This window comes from Branchiostoma floridae, chromosome 10 (genome assembly GCF_000003815.2).
Source record: "Branchiostoma floridae strain S238N-H82 chromosome 10, Bfl_VNyyK, whole genome shotgun sequence".
NCBI classification, from domain to species: domain Eukaryota; kingdom Metazoa; phylum Chordata; class Leptocardii; order Amphioxiformes; family Branchiostomatidae; genus Branchiostoma; species Branchiostoma floridae.
Genome location: NC_049988.1, coordinates 14011109 through 14026548, shown reverse-complemented (window position 1 = coordinate 14026548; position 15440 = coordinate 14011109). Strand labels below are relative to the sequence as shown.

The window sequence follows — 15440 nt, the reverse complement described above, 5'->3', positions numbered from 1 at the left end:
TTTTTTTTTTCTGAACAAGCCACAAGCTACTCCTGTCTCCATACCATCCAACCCTACCTCCTCCTCCCTCTCTGATGGTCCATAAAAGAAGTCAAATAGACTTGTATGATGCTCTGCCATTTTTATTGCTCTTGATTGATCGTAATTGAAGTGAAAGTTGTGGTATATGAGGATATGATAAATGTCATAAAAGCTTCAAGAAGAGGAGGCATCATACAAACTTTTTGAAGATCATCTTAATGTCTGATTTCATGTGTGGCATTGTTACAAATAAATGAAACTACTACTAGTATCAGCAAAATACTTCCAGTTGGTTGGTTGAGTGCTTTCCTCCATTCTAGAGTAAAACATACACATGTGCATGTATTAGCCTTGGAACGGCGCAGAGTCGTGGGTATGTGACAAAGTCTTCTTCAACATCAGTAATTGTTCCCGGTTCACTGGAATGCTTCTGTAGTGGCAGGTGGCCATGTAAATGTTTCTAGCAGGGTATAGTCATTGTGGAACAGTCATCGTTGTATCGGGTCCGGTTCTTAACATCACGTTGAAATATTGTGTGAAGACGTGGAGTTACAGGAAACTGTAGGATGCTGATGTGGAAGGGTTGAGAAGGCAGAAATCCACAGAGTTGTTGTTTCCTTCCTTACTGTCGGCTTTTTCTGTAAAAAAAATACGTGTGAATTGAGTTAGATGAAAATACAAGATTACATCTTCTAGACTGGAATTCCATGTAATGTAGAACTGCAGACTTGTCGCCGGATATTCAAAAAGCTTGTGACCAGCTGAATAGCCAAAGAGATATCAATGGTTTGACGAAACAATATCATCAGGGGTATCAGTCATCTTAGCTTACACGTTTTGTTTGGGTGTGTTTTGTCTGCAGTCTAAAACTCACCTGTAAGCCTTGAAGGGAACTGATTTTTCTTCTTTGACATCGAACAGTTCTTCGTCTTCAGAGTCCTCCTGGTCGCCGGCCAGACTCATGGCCTGTTTCCGGTTGATCTTCAGCTGTTTTTCGCCCCGACCCAGCGCCCAGATAGGTCTCTGCAAATTTTCAACAAAAATAGAATAACCGTTAACAATAACAATCATGCCTGATTTCGTTGGCAATTTGATGAAAATGGAACATTTCAAGGTGTACACAGGGCAGGTGATATAAGGAACCCAGGGACAGAGTACATTACAGGATGTGCCATAGAGGGTAAAGAGGTTAGAGACAACAGAAGTTATACCATTTAGAAAGTTACCTTCACTGCATATTTTCTCCATTTCTCTCCGACGAACTATATAAAACAACCTTAATGTTCACGATCAATTAGCATTGATTTTGCGCTGCATGTCAATGGCGTCATCAAGCGGATTATGAAAGAATGGCACAACAATGGTACTGCCAGTATGATTTTACATTGGATACTTTAGAGCGACCTCTAGCAGCCAATTTCATAAATGCTTCGGGTTGACTAAAGCTTCATTGCAGCTGCATATTGATTGGTCAACAAATGCAACGCTGTGATTAGCCAGAAATAATGGTAAGGTTGACCAATCAGAATAGACATCAGAATGTGATGATGCTGATTACAAATCCATTGACGTTGCCCGTTGGTCATTTAGCAGCCAATCAAGACTTTACTGCAGGGGATACCTACAGGTAACCGAGTGCCATATTCCCGCAGAGCAAACATAAGTCTGGGGACTGGGAGCTGCCGCAAGTCCTACTTACCCTTACTCCGGAAGGAGGCGGAGTGGGGGACAGAAGATCCACGCAAGTCTTGACCTAGTTCACGCAACTCTCGCGAGAACTAGGTCACTCCGAGAGCAAGATGGACTGGATAGCCATCGAGAATTTGGAGGTACGTTTGCTTACCTTTAATAACAGTCACTGATTGATGAAAAATTCTACTAACTGTAAACATAAGTCTACACCGATTGGTCTGTCTATCGTATTGGACCAATCATCAGTGAGAGTCACATCTCAGTGTCATTACGCTACCTTGACTTTCTTCTTCGCCTTTTTCGTGAATTTTGTCAGCCAGTCACACTGGTCGTCACCCTCCTCCTTTTGAGCGCCTTGGCGGCGAGAGCTGAGATGCTGCAAAACAGGTGAAATTCGGTAATATCTTTCCCATTTTCAGTTCATGAGATCTGTCATTCATATGTATTGAACGGGACAATGGATAAACCTCACCGGTCCCAAGGTACTCACTACATGTCACATTTCAGCACCAGGGACAGATACCGTCGAACGCTTTACATCGCAACATTTCCAACTCTGCCTCGCTACAAACATCGTGTATTCGATTTCTATTCATCAGTAGTTAGCTATTGAATCTGATACAAGCCTGTAAATTCGTCTTTTAGCACATCACTAGCACGATAAAGTCAATTAACTTGTTATGAAATGGGCAGAAAGCTTGACTGACGACAATGTCTAGTCTCCAAGCAGACCCTACGGTGCCTTAGAGATAGTCTCAAAGCAAGCCAAGGAGTAAAGCCGTTTGACTCCCTTTGGCCTGCTATACTCCTTTGATACTATCTCTAATGCACCGTAGGGTCTACTTGGAGACTAGACAATGTTGATACCTTGACGACCAGAGCAATGACGAGCACCACCACGACGCAGGCGAAGGGTAACAGGATAGGCACCATGTACCTCCTCGCCCGGCTGTCAGGGGGCGCTTCTGATTCCTAAAAATAAGTTCATGGTTTGCTTTTGACCTTTCATAGCAAGAATCAAAAAGCTTTCGTTAGAAACAACCCTTTCAATTAAAAAAACGATAACCCGTTGTAGACACTGCACTGATTTTACTATCAAACGTATAAGCCTATTTCACCAGATTTCGTGGAAACACGTTTTGAAGTGGAACATCTGCATGCATACAAATGGATGTATTTGTACAGGTACATGTATACACACCTTGGGCTTAGATTTGGAAGAAACTTGTTTCTTTTCACCGTACTCTCTCCTCTCCTCTTCAAGTTCTTCCATGCGGTGAATCTTCGTTCTCAACTTCTTTACTTTCTCCCTCAATCTTTTAAAGTCCTCCTCTTCCTCTTTCATTAGATACTGGCTGTCATCGAGTGCAGTTTCTCTTTCGCTGGCAGCTTTTTCAGACGCTTTCCGTTTCCATAAGTCGTACAGCCATTCGTTCCCGCCACGACGTCCGTGCTCCCTTTGAGACATCTCGTCTGTCTGCTCGCCTTTCTTCCTGGAGCCATGTCGGCCGGCCTTCCTCCCATTTCCCATATAGTTAAGCATCTTCCTTCCTCCCAAAGAAATGCTCGATTTCTGGATTTCTGTTAATACGTTTTTGATGTTGTTGTGGTGCTGCAACTTTTTGTCAACGTCATTTTGTCTCGGGTTGTTTTGGACTTGTCTGGACCGTGTCTCATATAAATCGTTGTTTGGGTCATAGTGGACGTATTTAGTACGGTATGAAGATACTGTGGGTGAATGCCCAGACTTTCTGTGCTGTGTTCCTCTGTCTTTGTCGTGCACATATTCGTGAAGAGGTCGACCGATGGCCGGACGACTGCGACTGTCATCTTGGAGTCCACTTCTACCGTACTGGTCGGGCCGGACGTAGTTGCTTGTTTTCTTGATTTCTGTCAAGATGTTTTTGATGTGGTTGTGGTGCTGCAACTTTTTGTCAACGTAATTTTGACTCGGGTTGTTTTGGACTTGTCTGGACCGTGTCTCATATAAATCGTTGTCTTGGTCATAGTGGACGTATTTAGTACGGTATGAAGATACTGTGGGTGAATGCACAGACTTTCTGTGCTGTGTTCCACTGTCTTTGTCGTGCACATATTCGTGAAGAGGTCGACCGATGGCCGGACGACTGCGACTGTTATCTTGGAGTCCACTTCTACCGTACTGGTTGGGCCGGGCGTAGTTGCCATTTCTGTGCGGGCTTCCATAAAGAGACTTGACCACGTCGGCATAACTTTCCATTGATGACTTTGCTCTGTTGTATGCGTTGCGATGACCAGTTCTGCTTGGCGTACCATATGTTTGACTCTGTCTCGCTGAAGTTTTGTAGAAACCAGTTGATGTCGGGTGCTTTTGAGGAACGAACTGAAAATGCTGTCCACGTGCTTGGTGTACACTATCATATTCCGGATGCCACCAAGGTTCTACTTCGTTCTCAGACATCGGCGATTTCATCATCCCGAATCCCTGAAACGTCCTGACGTAATCTGGATGCCACCAAGGAAAGCTGGCGGGAGATTTTTCCGATGCCACCTGAGCGGGTGCCTTCATCTTGCCGGGGTTCCACCATGGCAAGGTGTCGGTTCCAGAACTTACACTTTCCTTGGAGTATAGTTGGTCCTGAGCGGATGACTTCATCTTGCCGGGGTTCCACCATGACAAGGCGTCGGTTCCAGAACTTACACTTTCCTTGGAGTATAGTTGGTCCTGAGCGGGTGACTTCATCTTGCCGGGGTGCCGCCATGGCAAGGTGTCGGTTCCTGTCACACTTTCCTTACCTTCTGTATGTGAGAGCCTGTCCTTGACGATACGTACGAGTTGAGATGACGTCGTCTTCTTAGGTTTATAGCCTTTGAAGCCCTTTTCTAGTGGTGGGTTCTGGGCACTGCTGTGCTTCTCAGATGGCGGACTATAGTTGAGTGACTTCCATGACAGCTTCACTGCTTTGTTCTTGTTCTGGGCATCGTTCTGAGCGGGTGCCTTCATTTTGCCGATGTTCCGCCATGGCAAGGTGTCGGTTCTAGAATTCACACTTTCCTTACCTTCTGTATGTAGGAGCATGTCTTTAACGATGTTTACGAGTTGAGATGTCGTTGTCTTCTTAGGTTTATAACCGTTGAAACCCTTTTCTAGCGGTGGGATCTGGGCGCTGCTGTGCTTCTCAGATGTTTCCGACGCCACGTTGGAGTATAGTCGGTCCTGCGCGGGTGCCTTCATTTTGCCGGGGTGCCGCCATGGCAAGGTGTCGGTTCTAGAACTCACTCTTTCCTTGCCTTCTGTATGTAAGAGCCTGTCCTTGAGTTGAGATGGTGTTGTCTTCTTAGGTTTATAGCCATTGAAGCCCTTTTCTAGTGGTGGGTTCTGAGCACTGCTGTGCTTCTCAGATGGCGGACCATAGTTGACTGACTTCCACGACAGCTTGACTGCTTTGTTATTGTTCGGGACATCGTCTTTCCTAACGGCATTCTTAGACTCTGTAATGGGTACAACAAAATTGGTACATCTGTCCACAACAATAGCAGTTAAGTAAAAACATATCACATTTGCAAGAATGACTTCTTTGGGCTGTATTCTAAAGATAACACTTGCCATGATGACGGCATTTTATTGATAAACAATGTTTTGAGCTACTTTTGAATGCTTAGTTAATCAATTTTGACTTGGAAGTCTAATTGTTACTACAAAATACGGTACTCCTTGAATCACAGAGAAAACTTCACTCGACAATGGTCAATGACGCCATATAGTGGTATGAAGCAATGTTTAGTTGGTTGCCATGGTAAGCTGACAACACGAGCTTTTAGGAAGGTATAATTTCAATTCTCACATGGCGGTAAAATTAGCATGGGCCATGGCTGTTGATTTTTACTTACTGTCTGGATGGGAAAACTATTTGAAACAGACGTACCCGTGTCGACACAAACTCTCAGACCTCCCTCTCCACACTCGGACACCGCGTCTTGGTCTACAATAACCACGCCTCCCTTCTTCAGCCTCGCTTTCAGCTTTGCCCATGCGCAGCCGCACGGGTCACGTCCGTTACCAAGGTGACTGTAAACAATGCAATCCACTTTTAAACCTCCAAGTAATTGTGATGACTATGGTGATAATATAGGCATTTATATAGTTACAGTGTTAGGTGGGAAACGTGTTGTGGATCTTTGACTTAATATGGAGGAAAGAAAAAGAAAGTAATAGAACTTTATTTGCCAATGACGCACAACTTTGTGCCTGTTTAATCAAACGATTTCCCTCTTGTAATTAGAGCACAGATGAACATTGTGAACGTTTTAAGACTTTTTTTCGTAACACTAAACGTTGCTGTGTTGAGAACGATTCCGGATCAACTTACATGCGTTTGAGGTTAGGGAGGTTACCCAGCTCTCTGAGAAGAACCTCGGGTTGTAGACCCACATCCACCAGGGACCTGTGAGAAAGGATGGAAGATATCTAAAACATGTACCATTGCACTTAATACAAATGTAAGAGTAGTACTGGTCTGCAGTTTGTCACTGCTCAAAACTAATGACTGGATATTGGAACAACAGCACATTGTGGCAATGCAAAACTGTGGCAACTGATGGCGTCATATTGACTAACTGTTGCTTGATTGATTGTCACGGTTAAAGAATAGTTTCCTTTTTATTCTGAAATTTCGTCTGCAGTTGCTTTCTCATTTCACTTAACGGTACAAATCACCGTGAGTTGATTTTGCAGCAACATGGCCCCGTTTAAAGTTAAAAAGAAACGGAAGTCTAAAGGACAGCTTGTCAGTTTTCTGTCTACTTACAGTTCCTGGAGACTAGGTGTCCTGGCGAAGACATTCCGCCGAACGTCTTGCAGCGGGTTGTCGTCAAGAATGCTGCGATTCAAGGAGAAACGAAAAATTTAAAGTTGCCACAAACAACTCTACGTTTCAGCCAAAGAGATACAACAACTTTTAGAAGGGTTGAAGCGGATCCAAATGTACTTGGAGAGAGTCTAGGAACCTGTTTATTTTAACTTACAGAGTGGTCAGCTGTTCCAGTCCCGCCAGCGTGAAATCCCAGAGCGCCTGGACAGCGTTGTTACTCAGGTCTCTGAGGAAAAAGTATTGGAATCAGAATGAGATACAATCTTTTAAATTCGATTCAGCATCGTTAATCGGATGATGGAAGCATGTATGAATAAAGTAGATCCGAACTATCTACAAAATACACATAATTTTTGCTCGTATCTTAATAGGAAACATACAGTGTCTGGATGTGTTGAAGGCCATGTGACGTCAGAAAGGGTGTGTCCTCGGGGTCATCCAAGGTCAGCTCGTTGTGAGACAGATCTCTGGGGAAAAGTACAATAAACATGAAAATAAAGCCTCAACAATAAAAATTCTTGAGGTAAGAAAGAACAGACGAAGATGAATAAATGTTGTACATGTGTGTACATCTAAAATAGTACAACCTTGCAACAAATTAAGAGGAAGAACAAATTACAAATTTGTTAGTTTCATTTTGGAAACCTCTACTCACAGAACTCTCAGGTTGACCAGTGGATCAAATATGTCGACGGGCAGGTCTCTGATCTTGTTATAGTCAAGAGAGCTGAAAGAAAATGTCGTCATTAAAGTCATCAGAGATGTTGTTTTTTTTTAAAATCAAACCATCCAATTTATAATTTCGCCTAGTCAGTTCAAATAGTGACAACTAAAATGTATGCTGTATGATCATGATGTATGGTTGGAGTTACAGTTTCTTTTTACTTACAGTTCACGCAGAGAACCCAGTCCTTCGAAGGCATCAGGGGTCACCACCGTCAGTTGATTATGTCTCAGATTTCTATCAGAATAGTACATAACATAGAACATGAACTCTAACAAACACAGTACAAGCATCTTCTCAAAGTTAGCGCCGGCGTCGGAAAACAGAGTGTTTGCTTCTGAACATGTTGAACAACATCATTGGTCTTTATTTCTTTTAGGAAAACAGTTTATGTGTAATGAACCTACGAAGTTACAAGTCCTTCATATACGCTTACAAGCCGCTCATAACCACATCAGAAATAACACAGTGCAAGCATATAACTGCGTTATGATATGATGTCTTGCAAGAAAGAATTCCTAATCAAGTAACAGATCTGGACTCACAGTGTTTTCGCCTGGCTTAGGCCGAAAAAGTCGTCGTCAGAAATCCTGGTGATTGAATTTCCCTCAAAATTTCTGGAGGAAGAATGCACAAGTATAAAGTCACATTTGCTCAAGTGGTGGTATGGGGTCTGATGATTTTTAAGATTTCTCAATATTCAGTAAAACTCATGATCAAATTTATAGAACAATTTCAAAACACGATACTCGTGGCGTCGGGCGTGGCGTAACTGGTAGAGCTTTCGGCTCGGAATCTATGGGTCCTGAGTTCGATTCCCACCGTGCCCCCGACGTTGTGCCCTTGGGAAAGGCACTTTACACGACTTTCCTTCTGTCTGTACCGTGTATGTGGCATTGTTAATATAAGTTACAAAACTTGAGTGCAGTGCCACATCGTCCTCGTCTGTCCAAAAGCAAATAGAAAAAAAAAAAAAAACACGATACTCAACGCACACAACGTATACGCAAAATAAATGTAGAAGTTTTGTACATTTAACGAGACTGTACTTACAATGTTTTGGACTGTCGTGCTTTGGTGAAGCTTCCGAGTCTGTCGGGCACTTCTGTGAGACTCCCCCTAGTGACGCTTTGACTACACTGCAGTGTGCCTGGGTTGCAGTCGCACTCATACGGACAGTTTTCTGACAAGGACCGAATTTGTTGTCTCTTCAGGCGTTGAGACTCGTCACTTTGTGAGGAAGCTTTGGGAGACGTCGGTTCAGATGGACTGCCCGACTGTCCGGCTGCTGTTGAGTACACGGACACGACAGAGCCGAGGACACACAGCACCACCGACACGCAGTACAGGGTCTTTAAACTCATCGTTGGTCCCTGTAGAAAACCTTTTTTAAAAGCAAAAAGGAAAAACCCTATAGATCCTCTTAAAATGTATAGAAATACCATAGACTCTGCAGGCAGTACTACATAGCGCAACATGAAATTTTTCAAAGTTTGACAGAGGCACAAAACAGCATTCACGGTACTGTGGTTGGAACGTTGTTGTACACGGGTACCGTACATTACGGCAAAAAATGTCGTATCAAGTCCCTAGCTTTTATCGACATTGTCATTTTGAGAACGGAGAGTCAAAATTTTTTACCTCCACACTACTAGTCTCCCATATGGCACACTCTCATTGTCCGTCGTTGCCAGGACAACATCAATCACGTGCAGACGATAGTTACGTAATAAAACCAAGCATCGTCCAAACGTTCCAGAAATGAGGGATAACAGGTAGAAGAACCGATGTTGTTGATGATGGACAAATAAATCCCTGAATCTTGTTTTCACGTCTTTGTCGACAAGGACGCGGCCATGTTCGTTCTCTAACGACGTTCGAAAAAAAGAGCCGTAAGAACACCGAACCTCTTCGCGGGAAATCGAACAATAACATTTACATGTGTGCTGCCATTTACGTGGCGAGAACTGTCTGAACTGTCTGTAGCCGCCACGCATCAACAAATGATGCACGCGACCGATTGATTGATTGATTGATTGATTGATTGATTGGTTGGTTGATTGATTGATTGATTGATTGATTGATTGTCTTGCTTGTTAGGCACTCGAGAACAGGCGGGAACATCAAACTGCTTTATGTATATGTAATCGACATCATGTGATCATAGTCTCAATATACTTATAATATTGTTGTTGATTTTTATTCTGTCCATGTCAACTTCCATTTGTATTCAATTTGTATTTGACGATCAGTGGGCTTAAGTTCTTTTACTTGTAAACGTTAAGTAGTTGGACAGTCCTAAGTTAGCGATGATGGACAACCCTAGCCTGGAGTCCATCCTTTGTAATTCAGTCCATCCCTCTGATTGCTTCTTTCTGAAAGTATTTAGGGAAGCTATAAGAACTAGATGAGCGTTATGTGACCGGGGATCCTCTGGCTCTGTGAAAATAAAATAGCCAGGCGCCATCTGACCTGTCCCAGCCGTCTGAGAGGGCGTCTTGCCGTCCGAGAGCGTTTGAAACTAAACGGGCAATGCCCATCCCGACCCCTAGCCGTTTCCCATCCAGACGGCAGAAGTCCAGTCTCAAACGGCTTGAAGCCGTTTCCAACATTGTCGGCGACGGCGTCAGGGTCGCAGACCACACGGCTTTAGCAGAGAGGACCGTACCAGTGCCACCAGAGCATTTCAGAGTCCATTCTTTCCTTGACGGGTTTTCAAGCGTTGTCGTGTTAACGTTATATATTAAAGGTGGGGTCACCGGCATGCGTATATATTCAAGTCCGTTTCAGGTGCGTATGACGCTCTTAGTCTCTACCAGGCTCCACAGGTCGCGAGAAAAATAGTGCAAATTGGACAAATATAGATACATAAAATGCCAGATGAGTTAGCTGACCAAGAAGTATGGTCAGCGACCCAGCTTACTCGTCTGACATGTTACCTGTTTACGTTTGTCCAATTTCTATAGCTTATTATTTTTACAACGACCTGTGGAGCCTGGTGGAGGCAAATACTCCAATGCGGGCCTCATACGGATTTAAATATATACGCAGGTGCGACCCTAAACAACGCATGCATTCCTAACTTGTCATCACACACACACGCGCACAAACGCACGTGTGCATTTACGATGGTAGCGTTACATGAACACCCACGCGCACGCACACACAGAGACACGCATGCACACGCTGACATGCATACAGACAGATAAACGCACACCCACATGCATTCACACAAACGTACACAGTCACACGCAAATAAAGCGCTCATTTTGGGAGATTCTGACAAATTAACTTTTAACGTTGTCCCAAATTTTCAGGAGCAACAACATGTGCACGTGACAATAAAATCAACCCCTGTCAACTTTTCGTGCACCTGCAAGGATGTCTCTGTGCGTTACACATTTTTGTTTTACAAGTACAAATGTCTTTCAGGCAAAATCACTAATCGTAGATTTCGTTTATCATATGTTGCTTTTAATAGGCTACAGGATAGAAGTGATTTTGCACATATTCGACAAGTGATTATTATAACGTTAGCTTTCTGGAAGGGAATTCTTTCTTATCAAATCTGTCTGTATTATCTCTGGCCATCATATCACAAATCAGAAAATTATTTGAGTGGCATATATAGTACTGGGAGGGACGATTTTTTAGCATTTTTATTGAGGCATTTGGTTTCATAGTTTTGTTGTTGTTGTTATCTTTTTTATATCCAATGGGAAGTTTTTGAGCATTTAGACCCATGAAATTTATCTTTTAGTTTTGTTGTTGTCATCTTTTTTTCAATAATCCCCATTGTACATGTTCCAGGCATGTCAGTATGTGCCAAAGCTTAAGACATACTTCCCACTGGGGACCCAAGACTCTGCTAAGTTCCTCCAGGAAGGACAAGACTTAACCCTCAGATATATTACTGGGCAAGGATCTTCCAAGAGGTAGGGGTGATTTTAACAAGGACAAGGAACTGTCATGATCAAATGTTGTTGCAGTGTTAATATCAAATGTATTTTTTGCTACTTAATAATCACATTTTGCACTATTGAGACATACACTTAGAGACAAGTTGTCAACAATTTTCTTGAAGTTTATGTCAATGATTCTTTGCTTTCTATCATCAACTCTATCTATCAGAATAGTGTAAGGTACTTTGTTTTGTAAGTCATACATAACACTATTAACATTTCATTACAGAAATGAGCAAGTTGTCGTAACAATTTAACATTGCATGAAAGCTTAGCACAGCAGTACAAAAAGAACCTAGTCACAAACAAGCAACAAAGTATACAATTATGTGACTGGACTAGTCCAACAGACTGCATGTCCAATTTCAGACTAAAAATAAAATTGATGTGGGTACATAGGAAAGTACACCAGAGAAATCACTGCACATGGAATTAATTTCTCCAGCTTTATTATTAGGGAACACAGCTGGGGAATCATGTTGTATTGATGTGAACATTATTTTGTCTACAGGGAAACTAAGGTGAAGCTAGAGTGTAATCCTGGAGAGACATCCTTCACAGCAGAGGGACAGGACCCTAATGTCATCAACCTTTACGTAAGGCAACTATATTCTAAGCATTCTTAAGCAACCTTTAGTTTGATTCTACTGAGACAACTTAAATCATACCTTAACCCTTTTCCACAAATCACAATAAAGTAGCAACCACAGACAGCTATCAAAAAATGAGCAAATTCTCTTGTTGGATAGAAATTGTGAATGAACAAACTGACTGGGCAATATTAATTGGACAAGAAGAACCCTACTATTAAGTGGTATTGTCCATCATGGTTTCATTTGTATGATTCAGAACATTTCAGGAATTAGCAACATTAATGTCGTTGCCTTCTTGTGTTTAGTATCTTTATCCACCCGACCAAATGGAAGGTAGACAAGGCAGTGGATACCACCTGTAGTATCTGAAAGTTTCCAAAATGATATCCAGTTGCTTGGGTAATGGTAATCTGAATGTCTACCCTTCATCCATGTGACAATGGTTAATATGTGTTTCAGCACTTCACCCTGAGGTCCCCCTGCGCGTGCCCAGGAGGCTGCAGTAAGCCAAGTAACGCCACCTGCCGGCAGGTTGGGCCCTGCAGCTGTAACATGACCGATGGGAGCGGCATGGTGGACCTGCACAGGGTGGGCAGGAGGGACGGCCCTGCGTGAGTCAATATTTTTTTATAGATCTACTAATTCATTACAAAAATTGAATAATGTTTTTCATAACATTTTCCATCCTTTAAGCTTCAATCCTTCTAAAAATAGTTCAATCCATCATTGACCCAAAAATAGGGGATTTGGGGTTCAATGAAGGAAGGACAGTAATGATTCACTGAAAAAATAAAAGGGGATTTCTCATAATATTGTCTTTTTACCATTCTGTCTACATTTGATCCTGTGCCACTCCTCTGGTTTCAGAGTTTTCAATACAATAGAATCTCACAGTATTAGTCAAAAGTTAATTATTGTTTTATTTGAAAGTTAACAAGACTCAATAAACAATTCTATTACCACCCCCTTCATCCCATCGTATGTAGTATTCTTTCTTATTGCCCTAAATCATAAAAAATCATAAAGCTCAGACAGTGTTACAAAATGTATCCCCACACCTGCAGGTTTCGTGACATCTCGAGCCCTAGTGAGTTCTCTGACCTCTATTCCTACAACCCCTGCTACCCATTCTCCCTGGGGTCATGTCGGGACGCCGCGGCCTGTGTCAGTACGCAGACACACGGAATCCACGTGGAGAACTCCCTGGGGAGTCAGGACAAGGCAGCCTTCTTCAACATCGGCTCAAACCTGTACATCGTGTACGGAACAGACAGGAACAACTCAAAAGGGTACGACGGGTTTAGACACATTCTTAGAGATTCACCCTCCATGGAAAACCCGGTGTAATGTTTTCCTATGTAATCATCTGCAAATGCCGAAGAAGTTGAAAAAAATATGACACGTAAAAACCACAGGTACTTCATACAAGGTCCATACAACTTTACGGTTACCCAGTTCTATCCCACGATTTTGACTGTGTCTGTCTTTTTTTCCCTAGACTTGCATCTTAAGTACAGTTCACAAAAGTATGACACGTGACGATTGGTCAAGGCGTTGGAAAACTCATAGCAGAAGATAAAGCTATTCACAGACACATGTATACAAGATATACACAACTAAGAATTTGTTCATGTAACGTTATCATGTCTATCTGTCTTTTGTTTCAGACTCACATCTTTAGTCCAGCTTGTCTGTGATCGGCATAAAGAGTCCTTTGAAGCACAGGGACCTAACCCACAGGCAAAGGGACAGTATGTGAGTCATTGACTGTGCTTTGCTAGGATAGAGATTACTCTTGTCTGTGGCACTGATATCATCCTGTACTTTAATCTATAGGACTGGGTAGATGGGGGGTACATGTTGGAGTTTGACATGGGGCAAACTCCTTTCCACGTTTAACTCCCTTTTCCAGCCTAAGAGAACCTTAAGGTATCTCGGTTGGCTAAATTGGCATTTTGACCTTCCACTGTTTTCTTATCAATGAATTAAGAAAGAATGGAGCCGTAACGAATGTTGATAGATGGGCATTAAAGAATTCTAAATCTAATTTTTTTGGGGCCACATTGATGACGTCATCATTTTTATTGGCTCTGATATTATTTTTTTCTATGACAAAATAAAGCACTTTGGTACATACCACTGTAATGAAACTTCGTTTTTCGTTGCATAATGATGAAAGCTACAAACGTACATTGTAGTGTTGCGCAAACTGATATCTACTAATGATCTGTAGTTATTAAGAATTAAATTTTTTTAATTAGATGAAAACAAACATTTTCTAATTACTACAGATCATTAGTAGATATCAGTTTGCGCAACACTACGTTTGTAGCTTTCATGTAGTGGGTGGGTTGTTGGGTGGATGTAGATGATAGAAAAAGTGTTGCAGTGTTCCTTTAAATTCACTGCCAACTAGTTTACATCCAGCCTTCTCAAAAATTGCATTAAGATCTAAATCACTGTACATGCAAAGTGCCAAGTTGCTAAGCAACAAACAGCATGACACTGACCATTTTTGTCTTCCAACAGCTCTTCACCCTCAGGAGTCCCTGTGCCTGTCCCGGGATGTGTGAGACACCTGTATCAACCCCATCCCCTCAAACCACAGCCCCACCCACCCCCGTCACCGTGCCACACCCGACCGGGAACACCACCCAGCCAGCCCAGGCTGCGTGCGTACAGTATGGCACCTGTGCATGTATGTTCAAGAACGGGTCTTATATCGACTTAACATCGCTGGAACTAACCACAGGGGAGCCACTGTGAGTCTGTTTGCTTGTATGTCATGACTAGTAAAGCATTACATAATACAAAATGTATCAAGCAATTTGATAAATTCAGTTGCTTGATTTAATTTGTATCAAGTAATGTTCTACCCAGATGTCTAAATTCCATTGATGTATGATGTACACCACAGTTTTGTGTCCAATGTGTGAGCGTTTGAAGTTAAGAATTGATAAAAAGGAGAAAAGGCTGATAAAAATCGGTTAGAAGCATATCAGAAGGTATGCATGGTTTTGGGACAACTGTTTACAATCAAAGCTCCTTTTAACAGGATGAAAGTAAAAGTATTGACCTCCTAATATATTAATGACAGGTTTATTAATAAATGAATTAAAAGTGTGATGTATTCTGTCATAAAATTTTATAATGTTAATCATGCTATGCAGGTACTCTGAAGTTGATGGTTGATGTTGTTTCAAATATAGGTCCATCTGCAAACCGTATTGTTTGTGTCATCTTTGCTCACAGGTTCAAAGACCACCCCCTGTCCTGGCCTCGTCGTGATGATGGTTTTTACTATTCCTTCAACCCTTGTGCTCCATTTACTGAGGGGAAATGTGAGGATGTGGCAGTAAGTCACAGTTTGTATTTTTCACTGCATAACAGAAGAACAGGTTGATACCCTGCAATATGAGTAGATGGTGGTTGGAGTAAAAGAGGGTTTCTCAGAAATGCATTCAGTATCCTTGCCAAGTTCTACAAGTGACTTAGTTGAGAACTGACAGTTTTTGGGAGGAGTGGTGTTTAGTATACATAGCATGCCTTTCTGTGAAAGAACACTACAACACAGTTTTGTTTATACTTATCTTTCTAT

The 15440-nt window shown here is 42.2% G+C and overlaps 2 protein-coding genes across 3 annotated transcripts in view; one reads left to right on the top strand and one right to left on the bottom strand.

The window, feature by feature from the left end:
• Window positions 1-108: 108 nt before the first annotated feature.
• Window positions 109-9257, bottom strand: LOC118423969. 2 transcript variants are annotated; one of them, XM_035832312.1, is made up of 15 exons: window positions 8929-9257; window positions 8341-8660; window positions 7833-7904; window positions 7453-7524; window positions 7219-7290; window positions 6944-7030; window positions 6718-6789; window positions 6501-6572; window positions 6063-6137; window positions 5619-5761; window positions 2915-5184; window positions 2581-2685; window positions 1991-2089; window positions 896-1044; window positions 109-659 (listed from the first exon to the last, which is right to left on the bottom strand). In XM_035832312.1, the coding sequence occupies exons 2-15, from the start codon at window positions 8649-8651 to the stop codon at window positions 644-646; spliced, it is 3615 nt and encodes a 1204-aa protein (XP_035688205.1). In that variant the 5' UTR covers window positions 8652-8660; window positions 8929-9257; the 3' UTR covers window positions 109-643. The 2 variants fall into 2 exon arrangements, with proteins under 2 accessions (XP_035688205.1, XP_035688204.1); XM_035832311.1 differs by having other exon boundaries at window positions 8341-8671; window positions 8929-9256.
• Window positions 9258-9819: 562 nt separating this feature from the next.
• LOC118424919 overlaps window positions 9820-15440 on the top strand; it is a gene marked incomplete in the record, with an annotated part of 7329 nt that continues 1708 nt past the window's right edge. The window contains 8 exon segments of the mRNA XM_035833725.1: window positions 9820-9951; window positions 11098-11222; window positions 11761-11845; window positions 12302-12453; window positions 12907-13131; window positions 13510-13597; window positions 14372-14604; window positions 15095-15197. Coding sequence (XP_035689618.1) covers window positions 9820-9951; window positions 11098-11222; window positions 11761-11845; window positions 12302-12453; window positions 12907-13131; window positions 13510-13597; window positions 14372-14604; window positions 15095-15197 — 1143 coding nt within the window.

Coding starts and splice junctions, on each gene's coding strand:
- LOC118423969 (XM_035832312.1), bottom strand. CDS start 8,651: ATGAGTTTAAAGACCCTGTACTGCGTGTCGGTGGTGCTGTGTGTCCTC. Junction 7,031..7,218: donor CTGGTCAACCTGAGAGTTCT/GTGAGTAGAGGT, acceptor ACTTTTCCCCAG/AGATCTGTCTCACAACGAGC. Junction 6,573..6,717: donor CTGGAACAGCTGACCACTCT/GTAAGTTAAAAT, acceptor CTTGAATCGCAG/CATTCTTGACGACAACCCGC.